At 40.4% G+C, this 15,908-nt stretch overlaps 1 protein-coding gene across 1 annotated transcript in view; it reads left to right on the top strand.

The window, feature by feature from the left end:
- LOC309558512 (uncharacterized protein) overlaps positions 1-15,908 on the top strand; it is a 93,048-nt gene that overhangs the window by 15,872 nt on the left and 61,268 nt on the right. Inside the window, exons 4-5 of the mRNA XM_082261592.1 lie at positions 541-819; positions 15,175-15,459. Of these exons, the coding sequence (XP_082117718.1) occupies positions 541-819; positions 15,175-15,459 (564 nt within the window). The remainder of the gene's footprint in view (positions 1-540; positions 820-15,174; positions 15,460-15,908) is intronic.

Raw genomic sequence — 15,908 nt, 5'->3', positions numbered from 1 at the left:
TCTGACTTTCAAACATCAGTCAGCTAAGACCTACACCCTGCTCAATAAACTCACACATTAATGCCCCATACACACGTGCAGATTATCTGCAGACTTTTGTCTGCAGACTTACCAAAACCATATAATATGAGGTCAAACCTAAACACTTTCAATTTGTATGCAATCCGGCAGGCCCTTGCACTACATAGAAAAGGTAAGTCTGCAGACAAAAGTCTGCAGATAATCTGCACGTGTGTATGGGGCATTAGCCTTCTCTGATCTGTTTCTCCCCATTGCCATGCAAGCCCTCCATCCATTTCGTTCTTCTCCAGGTCTGACATTTTCTCTGTGCCTGGGAGGCTTTAAAACCTAGGAGCAGACTGCATGCACTCCTTCAAGTTACATATTTAGTAATTCCATAATTTCCAATAAACTCACAAATAAGGCACTGCCAACAAAAACCAAGACCTCTGTAGTGGTCTGTTTTGTTTAATGAGTCAAATACACAATAAAAAATAAGGAATGAATTTATAATTGTATCATTATTATTTTACCTTTTAGCCAGAATGCATTTTCTGGAGAAATATAAAAAAACCCTCATAAAGAACATAATGATGGTGGATCCAGTGTTGGATGATCTCCGGGATCAGCAGCTGCTCACACAGAGAAAGCACAAAAACCTAATGAAAAAGGCAACACGCCGGGAGAAGATGACATCCCTCTTGGATACAGTGAGGTCCTGGAGTGATCATGACAAGGAAAAAGTGTGCGAGGCTCTGAAAAAATACAACTATGGAATCATAAGGAACATGGTAACACAGGAGGACAGAATCAATGATTGTAAGTCTGTGTAATGCTTTCCCTAATTAGAGGCAATTCTGGATTTACCCAGAGTAGCAAAGATGACCTTCAAGTTTATCTCTGCTCCACTTCATAAACACCTTTAATAAGTCAGTTATGAGCAGAGAGATCTGTGCTCTGGGGTATAAGTCAACTTACTTTATATAGGGGATTTAAAGGGTTAGTTCACCTTTACCAAAAAACTGCCTATGTAGGTAACTGGTGCTTGTAGATAAAAATAAACTGTGCAGCTTTTACCAAAGTTAGGTAATACAATTGATAAAGATGTAGGCCATTGTAGCCTGTCTGAAAAACTTGCGGAGATATATCATCTCAGTTTACCTTGTTGATAGGACATTTCTATGACATCAGTTTAAAAGTGACCCCTGCGCTATCGCTTAGTAACACAGTGTTAATTTCGTTGACTAAAACCGACTAAAACGTTTTCGTCGACTAAATTAACACAATTTTAGTCGACTAAAATACGACTAAAACTAAAACAATTCAGATGACTAAAATACGACTAAAACTAAAATGGCATTTTAGTCAAAAGACTATAACTAAAACGAAATCGAAATTTTCTGCCAAAATTAACACTGGTGCATGCTCAAAGCTTAATACCATAAATAATAACATATTCGATTTTTCACTCCAGGACCAGCAGTAGTATATAATGAGTTTGGAAATTGTAGAGAAATGCTTAAATAATGCATTACAAATTACAATTGCACTACACCCATTCGATTATAGATGACTAAAATTAGTTTTAGTCGACTAAAATGTAGGACGTTTTAGTCGACTAAAATGTACTGCAGTTTTAGTCAACTAAATACGACTAAAACTAAAACACTTGCAGAAGACTAAAATAGGACTAAAACTAAAATGCCATTTTAGTCCTAAAACTAAGACTAAAACTAAATTGAAATTTGCTGCCAAAATTAACACTGTAGTAACAGAGAAATCTCTTGCAGGAATCAGGTGTGAAGGACAGGATCTGCTGCAGCTCTCAACTCAGCCTTTCAATTAAAACCGAATCAATTAAAGTAGGTATATAATAAAGCTGCGCTTATCCTGAATAAACAATTAATATTGTGCTAAATCAGTAATAGATAATTCATATATTCAAAGTGTTCCTAGTGCCATCGAATGTGCAAAAATATATATTAACATCAATGATCCGTGAAGTGCAAACTGCTGTGACTAAGGTGCTAGGTGCAAACAAATTACCGTATTTATCGGCGTATAACACGCACTTTTTTCCCCTGAAAATACAGTGCAAACAATGGGTGCGTGTTATACGCCGATATTTTTTTTTTTTTACCAACGGGGGGGGGGGGGGGGGGCTAGGGATTGGCAGTCCAGAGGAGTGGTGTCAGACTGGCTGCCCCGCCTCTCCTTGTCTTGGGACAGCCCTGCCAGCGTACTCTGCAGTTAAGGAAAAACCACCGCCAGCCCCTTTTTTTAGATCCTTCCTACATTATATCACATCGCGTCTCTGTCATTTAAAAGCGGTGCCTCTAAATACCTTGTAAGTTTCCTTCTCTCTGTCTGCTCTCCTCCTCCCGCTCCTCCTCCTCTGAGTGTAGCTTCAGATTGGAGGAGGAGAGCGATCACATGCCAGTCATTAAACGTTACAGGAGGAGGAGAGCGGTCACATGATCGGATATGAATGAACGGCGCTAACAAGGTATTTAGAGGCATAGATTTACATGCTTGTTCATTGATTCATCTGCAATACAAGCTGATATCCATTTGTTCATCTGCTGCTTGATGTTGCTATATCTCTGCCTTATGTGATCACTCTGATTGAGGGTCTGGTAAGCTTCTTGAACTCCAACAGGGTGACTGCTGTGTGCCAACTGCTCTTTCTCACTGGTGTTGGACATCTTTTCTATATACATTTCATATGGACTTTATTTATTTTATTTATTCAGTTTTCTATGAGTTATTGGATGAATTTTAATGTTCATATTTGTATTGGTGCTACCTTATATTTTTATAGATTTACAATGACACTGACACAATGTAGGAAGTATCTATGAAAAGGGGCTAGCAGTGATTTTTTTTACTTTAGAGTACGCTGGCCGGACAGGGGGGCTGTGCAGTGTAAAGGGGGGTTATAATAAAAGGGGGTATGTACTTTGTATGGGGGGGGGGGAACTGTGTAATGTAAAGGGGGGCTATATAATGAAAGGGGCTATGTACTATTATTTTTAATTGTTTAAAATCTTTCTTTACTAAAACGTCCTTCCTAAAATGAAGGTGCGTGTTATACGCCAATGCGTGTTATACGCCGATAAATACGGTATATATAAATCCAGGGACGTCAATACATATAAACTCTTCATCCCAGTGTGATGGCTAACTGTACCTCCAAATAATATATAGTGAATGAAGTGACAGGTGCACAACAGCTGCATAACAGTAGGATGATAATATGATGAATAAAATTAATTAACAATGAAATCAGACACATATCCCATAAATCAAGTCCATTCAGTGATCTGTTGCAGCTTCAATCATCATGCAGTGAAAGTGGCATGAAATCAGGTGATGTAAAATCAGGTGAGTGATTCCAGGAACCAAACAGTGAGCTGTGATAGGGAGAAGTGCAAAGCTTCTGGGTGTGCTACACCCTTACCTTACTGCTGTAAGGTTACAGCATTTAGATGGTGTCAATCCTGTTGTTCCTGTGTGTATCCCAAGGGGATGCTGGGGGGGGGGGGGGTGTTTGAATTGGATCCTATCCGACTTCCACCTTTCAAGGGTGAGGGAGGGAGCTGTATATGTCCTGTGTGCTTCCAAATGGGGGCAGACAAGCAGAAAAACTTCCTCTGGTGTAGTATTTCACAACATTTATTGACCAAAAAAAGTAGCAACTTACATTTAAATTCACAGTAGTTGGTGTATACAGCTGTCCGTTACGAGCGGTCAGTGATGCCGCACTTCCGCATCCAGTCTCTGTCCCTGCGTCTCTACGCGTATCGTCACGGCCCCCGTGACTTCTTCAGGAGATCGTGATTGGCTGGAGAGGACTGGCTTAAATAGTGTAATGGCGGTTGGCGCCATCTTGTGGAAGACCAGGACGTTGCACTAGGGCTATGGACAATCTCATAAAATGGAATATGGTGCCAAAAACGAGGGGCATAAAAACGCACTTAGAAAACGGCCCAGATAAAAAGCATAACTAAAAATATTTTTATTAATAATGATGTGGAGCATACTCTAACATAGTAGATAAAAATGTGAAAGCCCGAAGCACTCAGAATTTATTGTGGCATTCTAAAACTTAACAAAAATATGTGTTTGTAATAATAAGATGAATCTGCATTATAAGGATATATAAAAAATTGGTCATAAAAAATTTGGTAATGGGCCGGAATAGTTCCGTTCACATAAAATCGCATATTTAGGAATAAAACACAAAAAAATCATTAAAAAGCACTAATATAAAATATAATCGCATGGTGTATGAGAGAAACGGGGAAATTGTTAAAGATGTATAGGAATCGCAGGGAAATCCCTCAAAAAATATTTTTCGTCACATAATGCACAGGAAACTCATTGACAGATGTAAAAAATCGCAGGAATGAGACATCACATCAGCTCATACATAAATAAAAATAATAAAACACAAAAAGATTGTTAAAAAAAAATCGCTAATATAAGATAGAATCGCATGGTGTATGAGAGAACCGGGGAAATCATTAAAAATATAGGAATCACAGGAATCGCAGGGAAATCCCTTTAAAAAATCTTTTTCGTTGCATAATGCACGGGAAACTCATTGACAGATGTAAAAAATCGCAGGAATGAGACATCACATTCATGAGACATAATGGGACATTAGCAATTAAAAAATCGCTAATATAAAATATAATCGTATGGTGTATGAGAGATACGGGGGAATCATTAAAAATGTATAGGAATCGCAGGGAAATCCCTCAAAAAAACTTTTTGGTCACATAATGCACAGGAAACTCTTTGACAGATGCAAAAAAATCGCAGGAATGAGACATCACATCAGCTCATACATAAATAATAATTCATATCTCTATAAGAACCATTACAAAACGTAAAAGCTAAAAAGATGAATATGCAAGAAATATTAGTTAAATATTAAAAACACATAGAAGAAGGAGAGGAAAAAACGTACTACTAAGAAGGGAGTCTCTAAAATCCTGTATTATTAAAAAGTCAATCAAAAATCGCTCAGAAAACAGTTTAAGTCAAATTCTATGTTGAGTTCATGCGGAACGAATGCATTCATATAAAATATTCACTTGGATTCTAGTTGGCTAAGAGTTCTGACTTTATGACTACCTCTCCAGTGTTTTTGATATGGTGTAATCCCCCAAAATTTCAAATGTTTGGGGTCCTTGTTATGTACCAGAGCAAAGTGTTTAGATACACTGTGCTTATCATATCCATTCATGATGTTTTTCACATGCTCTTTGATCCTTACCCTGAGTGGTCTCTTGGTCCTGCCAACATACAGCAAGCCGCAGTCACATTCGAGTGCATAAACTGCACCCTCAGTGTTGCAGCATATAAACTTTTTAATATTGTACTGTATTCCTGTGCCATTTGCCATGAATTGTGACTTTTTTTCCCACGGGAAACAGGCAAAACATTTCTTACAGGGAAACCAACCTTTACCAGTGAAGAAGGTGTAGGCTTTTTTTTTGGTGGGTCAATTACACTCTTCACAATTTTGTCTCTGATGGTGGAGGCCTTTTTGTATATAAACCTCGGATTTAGAGGAATGATATCCCCGTAGAATCTTGTCTTCCTTTAGAATATGCCAATGACGCCTAAAAATGTTTTCAATTTTTTTATATTGAATGTTGAAGTTGAGAAGGACCGCTTTTCCATCATTAATAGTTTCCTTTTTCTTTTCTTTTTTGATCAGTTCATTTCTGTCAATCTGGGACACTTCCTTTACTTTTTCTCTTATGAAGCCTGGATCATATCCTTTTTCAACAAACCTCTCTTCCAACTTTTGTGAAAATAGTCGTCTATATGCGTACAGTTCCTTCTTATTCTGACCATCTGGCTTTTCGAAATATTAAAAAGCCAGTTCTTGTGGTGACAGCTGTCTATGGGGAGATAACTGTTTCTGTCTACATTCTTAAAATGTGTCTTAGTCCTGAAGCCTTTATTTTCTTGAATGATTGTCAAGTCTAGGAAGGAGATTTCCGTTTTACTTATCTCCCATGTTAATCTAATATCCCTGTCATTCAAATTTAGTTTTTCTAAGAAGCATAGAAGACTTTCTTCACTTCCATTCCATAAAATCAGGATATCATCTATATACCTCTTATATAGTATTAGCTCTTGTGGTGCCTCATGGAAGATGGAATCCTCCTCCCATAATGCCATAAACAGGCCAGCAATGCTCGGAGGAAACTTTTTTCCCATGGCAACTCCGTCTGTTTTTTGGTAGAATTGATGGTCATACCAAAAATGATTGTGCTTTAGACAGAAATCCATGCATTTTACTATAAATTTTCTCTGCATGCATGATAAACTTGTATATATTCTTAGTCCCCATTTGAGAGCTTCACAGGCCCTATGATGCTTAATAATGGTGTATAGTGAAGCAACGTCTGCTGTCACCATCCAGTAGTCTTCCTCTTTTGATTGACATTTTCTGTGGTCTTCTGAACGGCTGGCTGGAGGAAGCAGTCTACATATTGGTCTAGTCTCGCTGTGATGGAGTCTATCCCGTTTATTATTGGTCTAGGTGGGGGGTTTGTACAGTCTTATGTAGTTTTGGGAGATAGCAAATAATTGGCGTCCTGCAGACCTCTGGAATAAGATACTTTGCTTCTTTCTTATTGAGTATATTTTTCTTTAGTCCCAGATGTATGACCTTTTCTAATTCTTTCCTATATTGAAAGATGGGGTTCCTTGAAAGCTTTGTATAGGTGTTTGTGTCTCCAAGCATATCAGACATCATATTGTGGTATTGCTCTTTAGTAAGCACCACAATTCCTCCCCCTTTTTCCGCAGGTCTATTAGCGATTTTTAATTATTTTTTTGTGTTTTATTCCTAAATATGTGATTTTATGTGAACGGAACAATTCCGGTCCATGACCAAATTTTTTATGACCAATTTTTTATATATCCTTATAATGCAGATTCATCTTATGATATTATTACAAATACATATTTTTGTTAAGTTTTAGAATGCCACAATAAATTCTGAGTGCTTCGGGCTTTCACATTTTTATCTACTATGTTAGAGTATGCTCCACATCATTATTAATAAAAATATTTTTAGTTATGCTTTTTATCTGGGCCGTTTTCTAAGTGCGTTTTTATGCCCCTCGTTTTTGGCACCATATTCCATTTTATGAGATTGTCCATAGCCCTAGTGCAACGTCCTGGTCTTCCACAAGATGGCGCCAACCGCCATTACACTATTTAAGCCAGTCCTCTCCAGCCAATCACGATCTCCTGAAGAAGTCACGGGGGCCGTGACGATACGCGTAGAGACGCAGGGACAGAGACTGGATGCGGAAGTGCGGCATCACTGACCGCTAGTAACTGACAGCTGTATACACCGACTACTGTGAATTTAAATGTAAGTTGCTACTTTTTTTGGTCAATAAATGTTGTGAAATACTACACCAGAGGAAGTTTTTCTGCTTGTCTGCCCCCATTTGGAAGCACACAGGACATATACAGCTCCCTCCCTCACCCCTGGAAGGTGGAAGTCGGATAAGATCCAATTCAACCCCTCCCCCCCCCCAGCACCCCCTTGGGATACACAAAGGAACACGGGATTGACACCATCTAAATGCTGTAACCTTACAGCAGTAAGGTAAGGGTGTAGCACACCCAGAAGCTTTGCACATCTCCCTATCACAGCTCACTGTTTGGTTCCTGGAATCACTCACCTGATTTTACATCACCTGATTTCATGCCACTTTCACTGCATGATGATTGAAGCTGCAAAAGATCACTGAATGGACTTGATTTATGGGATATGTGTCTGATTTCATTGTTAATTTTATTCATCATATTATCATCCTACTGTTATGCAGCTGTTGTGCACCTGTCACTTCATTCACTATATATTATTTGGAGGTACAGTTAGCTGTCACACTGGGACGAAGAGTTTCTATGTATTTACGTCCCTGGATTTATATATAATTTGTTTGCACCTAGCACCTTTGTCACAGCAGTTTGCACTTCACGGATTATTTATGTTAATATATATTTTTGCACATTGGATGGCACTAGGAGCACTTTGAGTATACAAATTATTTATTACTGATTTAGCACAATATTAATTGTTTATTCACTGATATTTATTGATTATTGATATTAACTATGTCAGGATATGCGCGGCTTTATTATTATATACCTATTTCTATGACATTCCCAATTGATCACAACCCCCTTACATGCATGCTCTCTCTCCCCTTTCGCAGCAGCTCTGAATTCCGTGATGCTGCAATGGAGGAGATAGTGGACCACATGTGTGGGGATGTTTAGAGTTTGCTCCTGTCATGATGGGGGTCATCAGTAGTAGCTGGAACTGTCCTAACAATAAGACAAGATGGGATGATGCCATCTCTGGGAGTTTTTTTTGGCCAGACTTTGGGAGGTACGTAAAAGGCCTACACGTGTACTAAGGGCATTATTCTACTTTAGTCAAAGCTGCACAGTATGTTTTTATCTACAGCAGTGGTTCTCAAATCCGGTCCTCGGGAGCCACCAACAGGCCAGGTTTGCAAGATAACTAAATTACATCACAGGTGATCTCATTTGCTTCTCAGTGATTGCAGTATTCTAGTCTGCATCCCCCAAGGTAATACTTAAAATCTGGCCTGTTAGTGGGTCCCGAGGACCGGAGTTGAGAACCACTGATCTACAGAAGCCCCTTTTTGGTAAAGGTGAACCAACCCTTTAATCGTGGCCCCTAACATCACTGCATATAAGATTTCGCACCTTACCGCTACATAAAATTTTCAGAGATGGTGGAAATTATACAGGTAACGGTCAGACTGTGGGCAGTAAATGATCAAAGGCTGCAGGGATGCTACAGCAGATGTCTGGAGACTTTGGACATTGTATTTGTGATAGTCAGAGATAATAAATATTATAGGAGATGGTCAGAGACAATAAACATACTATAGGAGATGGTCAGAGACTGCAGGAATTTTACAGGTGTGAATTGTGGCTAAAGGTGTGCTGCAGAAGACAGGAGTTAATTTACTAAATCTGGAGTGTGCTAAATCTGACGCAGTTCTGTAAAGAAACCAATCAGCTTCCAGGTTTTATTATCAAAGCTTAATTGAACAAGCTGAAGTTAGAAGCTGATTGGTTCCCATGCACAGCTGCACCATATTTTGAGTGCCCCAGTTTTAGTAAATCCCCCCCTAAGAGACTGGGGACAATTTACATGAGAAATGAGAAATTATTGCCCCCCCCCATATCTGATAAGCTGATCTATTATAAAAGGTCACAGAAAAAGAGGAAATGAAGCAGACAGTATAAAAAATGGTAACGTATGTGATAAGTATATAGGAGCAAGGAAAAATGTAGTATCCCCTATGGCGCAAAAAAACCTCACTCACCCAGCGCTAATAGCATTAAAATAACTGAATAAAATAAATAGGTAAAACACCTGTCAGATGAAGCTAGCAGCTGCTATACAAAAACAAATGAGAAATAGGTGTAACAGAATCACTCTACAAAACATAAATGAGTCTAAAAAACTAGCAGCGCTTGAATTGGCTTATTAACCGTGCATATATCTGTGTATTTGTCCTGTGATCACCACTTGTATCAATGTTAGAGCTTGTAACAGTTCCAGCTAATTTGTCAAACACAGTCCAAGTAAACTCTGAGCATGCAGGAGGAAGGGTGTATAGGAATTCCAAGTCTCCCTGATAACCTCCACCAATCACCGTGCTCCCCCTTGCAATGAACACTCACCGGACTGTAGAGCAACAATCGCCTGTCAAACTCAGAGAAACCTCTTTAAACCGGCATCCCATCCGTTAAGCTGTGGTATCCAGACCAAATCCAGCCTCCTTAGAATCCACTCACATAAAACGTATCATGGAATCAAAACAAATGCAGAGCGGTGGGCATAGCGTAATTCTGTATATTTATTGGTAAAACAGATAAAACACCAGACCCCACTCCCATCCCAATCCTACTTACACAAGAGCAAGTAATGGAGGCATTGCAAATGTACAACTGCTGTCTCTCCGCACTGCTGTCCGTGCAGGATCAAAACCGTCTGAAGCTAGTAGCGTGGCTCAGCTTGGCGTCCAGCGTCACTATGGCGACCACGCACTCATGCCCTGACGTGTTTCATCATCACGGACTTCCACTGAGGGCGTGAGTGCACGGCGCGGTCCACCGATGTTTAAGGCCATGGCAGCGCGGGCGCAGTAGCTCGCCCTCCGAAAAAAACGGAAACCGGAAGTACCTCTACAGTAACAGTGCCTATTTTTAGCACTGATTACTGTAGTAATGTCACTGGTCCCCCCAAAAGTGTCAAAAATGTCAGTTAGGGGGTCCGATCTGTCCAACGTAATGTCGCAGTCCTGCACTAAAATCGCAGATCGCTGCCATTACTAGTAAAAAAAAAAATGACAAAAATATTTCCCATAATTAGTAGATGCGATAACTTTTGCGCAAACCAATCAAAATACGCTTATTGCGATTTTTTTTTTTCTTTACCAAAAATATGTAGCAGAAAACAAATTGGCCTAAAATGTTAAAAAAAAATTAGATTTTTATGTTTTTTTTGTCATATAGCAGAATGTGAAAAATATTGTTTTTTTTTCAGAATTGTCGCTCTTTTTTTGTTTATAGCGCAAAAAAAAGAAAAGAAAAAGAAAATCGAACAGGTGATCAAATACCACCAAAAGAAAGCTCTATTTTTGGGGAAAAAAAGGACGTAAATTTTATTTGGGTACAACGTTGCACAACTGCGCAATTGTCCGTTAACCACTTGCCGACCGCCGCACGACTATCTACGTCGGCGGTCAGCCCCTCACAGGCAAAGTGACGTAGGGCTACGTCACTAGCTTGTGAGGGTCTAGGGAGCGCGCGCCGCCGGAGGCGCGCTCCCGCTCCCGCGTGGTCACGGACCCCCCCCCCCCCGCGTGTGCTCGGTGGACCCGATGTCCGCCGGCCACTCTGCGATCGGCGGGGGAGAGGGAGAAAGTCAGGCAGCTTGTGTAAACAAGCTGCCTGTCATTCTCCCCTCTGTATGAGAGATGATCACATGGATCTACTATGTAGATCCGTTGATCACTCTGCATACAGTTGAAGCCACAGCCAATCACAGTTAGAATCACGCCCCTAGGGACACACACAGCCCCTCCCTCTCAAATAAGGTTAACCCCTTCACTACCAGTGTATTTTTACAGTAACAGTGCATATATATAGCACTGATTACTGTAGAAATGTCACTGGTAACCCCAAAAGTGTCAAAAATGTCAGTCAAGGGTCCGATCTGTCCGCCGCAATGTCGCAGTACCGCAAAAAAAATCGCAGATCGCCGCCATTACGCGTTAAAAAAAAAAACAATTTTGCGATTTTTTTTTTTTTACCAAACATAGGTAGCATAAAACAAATTGGCCGAAAATATTAAAAAATTTTGATTTTTACATTTTTTTTTGGGGGGAATTTCATATAAAAAAAAGGGAAAAATATTGCTATTTTTGCAAAATTTACGCTCTTTTTTTGTTTATAGCGCGTGATCAAAAAATCGCACAGGTGATCAAATACCGCCAAAAGAAAGCTCTGTTTGTGGGAAAAAAAGGACGCCAAATTCGTTTAGGTACAGCGTCTCACTACCGCGCAATTGTCCGTTAAAGTCACGCAGTGCCGAATCGCAAAATACCCCCTGGTCGTTTAGCAGCCAAATCCTCCGGGGCTTAAGTGGTTAAAGTAACGCAGTGGCGAATCGCAAAATAGGGCCCGGTCATTAGGGGGTAAATCCTTCCGGTCTTAAAGTGGTTAAGTGATATTTTTCCTTTACTGACCCTGAGTAAGAACCCAGGCAGAGAAAACACCCACTACTGATTGCTGAAGTCTGGGGGGTGTACATGTACCAAAGGGGACACCAGGGATGTACCCAGAGTGCTACTGCTATGTCAGAAAAGAAATGTAAAGATTTTAAGCAGTTTGGGAAAACCTTACCCGAATACAGATAAAAGCAGAAAGGTAAGTTGTAATAACATAGTTTTGTGTTGTTTTACTTTTTCTTGCAGACCTAGAGGTAGGTCCATTTTGAATGATTTATGGAAATTTCTAAAAAAAGGTAAAACATATCTTCTATAATACTTAGGGTGTTCAGATTTTTCTTTGTATTTGGTAACAATATGTGACAATAAAAAAAGCCTCTAATATATTATGTATTTTGTTCAGTTTCAGATTTTCAGATACATTTAAGGAATCACTTTTTGGACAAAAACCAGAAGGAACTCATAGAAAAAATTAGAAATGTAGATCCGGTTCTGTGGGATCTGTTGGATCAGCGCCTGCTGACAACACAACAGTATACAAAGTTAAGAGAGAAGCCGTCCTCCGAGGAAAAGATGAGATCGCTCTGCAATACGATTTATAATTGGAGTTATATTAACAAGGACAAAGTGTACGACATACTGAGAAGACACAACTACGAGGAATTAAGAGCTCTGGAACTATCATATATTCCCTGTAAGTGTCTGTTGACTATGAGGCAGGAGGTTGGGACAGAATCTTGACTAGGAGGCAGGAGGTTGGGATAGAATCTTGACTATGAGGCAGGAGGTTGGGACAGAATCTTGACTATGAGGCAGGAGGTTGGGACAGAATCTTGACTATGAGGCAGGAGGTTGGGACAGAATCTTGACTATGAGGCAGGAGGTTGGGACAGAATCTTGACTATGAGGCAGGAGGTTGGGACAGAATCTTGACTATGAGGCTGGAGGTTGGGACAGAATCTATCGTTAAAAATATAGATATTTTCATTTTATTTAAGTGTGAATAGACAATTCTCTAGGATTATAGAAATTGGGTGGGAATGTTAGAGCTTTAAAAATTATTGATCCTTGAAGAATAAATCCAGACATGGCTTTATTATTCATAGTTCCATTGGTCCAGTCTGGCCCAATGTATTGTATATACCATACATAGCCGATGCCCCCGGCAGCTGGAAATCACCAAAACAGACACTGCTACTCCAGTGATCTCCACTTGCTACTGGGTCCCTTGCTGAGTGGTTGTCTTGCTGCAATGGACACATTGTATCAGCTTCTCAGAACAGGTACCATTACAGTCGGTTCACACTAAGGCGATACGACTTCGGGGGCAACTAGTGACTTCGCGACTTCGGCGCGACTTGCACGGACTTCACATAATGGAAGTCCATGCAAGTCGCTCCGACTTCTGTCAAAAGTAGTACAGGAACCTTTTTCTAAGTCGGAGCGACTTGAGCCGCTCCTATTAGAACGGTTCCCGTAGCACAGAATGGACCGCGACTTGTCAGGCAACCAAGTCGCGGTAGTGTGAACCGCATCTTAAGAGAATGCTTTGCATTTTATGATTCAATGAATGCATACGCTGATTAAATGAGGTGGAGAGGTGGGGGGCGGGGGTGATGTCACGCTCTCCACCTCATCCAATCAGAGAATGTTTTGCATTCATGCAGAAAACGAAAAGCATTCTCCGAATGACGCCTGTGCTGAGGGTCCAGCATCCTGTGTTCACAATGCCATAGGGCTGCCACTCAATGCGGGAAACTAGGGGAGATCACTGGAGTAGAGGTGTTGTAATAGTGTCTACTTCAGTGATTTCCATATTCCAGGGGCATAGGCCAAGTATGGTATGGTATATACATGGTTACATTGGTCCAAGCTGGAACAATAAATTATGTATAATAAAGCCATGCCTGGAATTATTCAAGGATAAAGAATTTTCAAATGTAAAACTCAAAAATTGTGACCCAATTTTCAAAACCCTCTCAGGTTATAAATCACTAGCTTGTGAGGGTCTAGGGAGCGCGCGCCGCCGGAGGCGCGCTCCCGCTCCCGCGTGGTCACGGACCCCCCCCCCCCCGCGTGTGCTCGGTGGACCCGATGTCCGCCGGCCACTCTGCGATCGGCGGGGGAGAGGGAGAAAGTCAGGCAGCTTGTGTAAACAAGCTGCCTGTCATTCTCCCCTCTGTATGAGAGATGATCACATGGATCTACTATGTAGATCCGTTGATCACTCTGCATACAGTTGAAGCCACAGCCAATCACAGTTAGAATCACGCCCCTAGGGACACACACAGCCCCTCCCTCTCAAATAAGGTTAACCCCTTCACTACCAGTGTATTTTTACAGTAACAGTGCATATATATAGCACTGATTACTGTAGAAATGTCACTGGTAACCCCAAAAGTGTCAAAAATGTCAGTCAAGGGTCCGATCTGTCCGCCGCAATGTCGCAGTACCGCAAAAAAAATCGCAGATCGCCGCCATTACGCGTTAAAAAAAAAAACAATTTTGCGATTTTTTTTTTTTTACCAAACATAGGTAGCATAAAACAAATTGGCCGAAAATATTAAAAAATTTTGATTTTTACATTTTTTTTTGGGGGGAATTTCATATAAAAAAAAGGGAAAAATATTGCTATTTTTGCAAAATTTACGCTCTTTTTTTGTTTATAGCGCGTGATCAAAAAATCGCACAGGTGATCAAATACCGCCAAAAGAAAGCTCTGTTTGTGGGAAAAAAAGGACGCCAAATTCGTTTAGGTACAGCGTCTCACTACCGCGCAATTGTCCGTTAAAGTCACGCAGTGCCGAATCGCAAAATACCCCCTGGTCGTTTAGCAGCCAAATCCTCCGGGGCTTAAGTGGTTAAAGTAACGCAGTGGCGAATCGCAAAATAGGGCCCGGTCATTAGGGGGTAAATCCTTCCGGTCTTAAAGTGGTTAAGTGATATTTTTCCTTTACTGACCCTGAGTAAGAACCCAGGCAGAGAAAACACCCACTACTGATTGCTGAAGTCTGGGGGGTGTACATGTACCAAAGGGGACACCAGGGATGTACCCAGAGTGCTACTGCTATGTCAGAAAAGAAATGTAAAGATTTTAAGCAGTTTGGGAAAACCTTACCCGAATACAGATAAAAGCAGAAAGGTAAGTTGTAATAACATAGTTTTGTGTTGTTTTACTTTTTCTTGCAGACCTAGAGGTAGGTCCATTTTGAATGATTTATGGAAATTTCTAAAAAAAGGTAAAACATATCTTCTATAATACTTAGGGTGTTCAGATTTTTCTTTGTATTTGGTAACAATATGTGACAATAAAAAAAGCCTCTAATATATTATGTATTTTGTTCAGTTTCAGATTTTCAGATACATTTAAGGAATCACTTTTTGGACAAAAACCAGAAGGAACTCATAGAAAAAATTAGAAATGTAGATCCGGTTCTGTGGGATCTGTTGGATCAGCGCCTGCTGACAACACAACAGTATACAAAGTTAAGAGAGAAGCCGTCCTCCGAGGAAAAGATGAGATCGCTCTGCAATACGATTTATAATTGGAGTTATATTAACAAGGACAAAGTGTACGACATACTGAGAAGACACAACTACGAGGAATTAAGAGCTCTGGAACTATCATATATTCCCTGTAAGTGTCTGTTGACTATGAGGCAGGAGGTTGGGACAGAATCTTGACTAGGAGGCAGGAGGTTGGGATAGAATCTTGACTATGAGGCAGGAGGTTGGGACAGAATCTTGACTATGAGGCAGGAGGTTGGGACAGAATCTTGACTATGAGGCAGGAGGTTGGGACAGAATCTTGACTATGAGGCTGGAGGTTGGGACAGAATCTATCGTTAAAAATATAGATATTTTCATTTTATTTAAGTGTGAATAGACAATTCTCTAGGATTATAGAAATTGGGTGGGAATGTTAGAGCTTTAAAAATTATTGATCCTTGAAGAATAAATCCAGACATGGCTTTATTATTCATAGTTCCATTGGTCCAGTCTGGCCCAATGTATTGTATATACCATACATAGCCGATGCCCCCGGCAGCTGGAAATCACCAAAACAGACACTGCTACTCCAGTGAT

This window comes from Pelophylax lessonae (assembly GCF_965119305.1).
Source record: "Pelophylax lessonae genome assembly, chromosome: 6".
Taxonomy (NCBI): Eukaryota; Metazoa; Chordata; class Amphibia; order Anura; family Ranidae; genus Pelophylax; species Pelophylax lessonae.
Note: the sequence above shows the minus strand (reverse complement) of the source record. Positions and strands in the feature narration are given on the sequence as shown.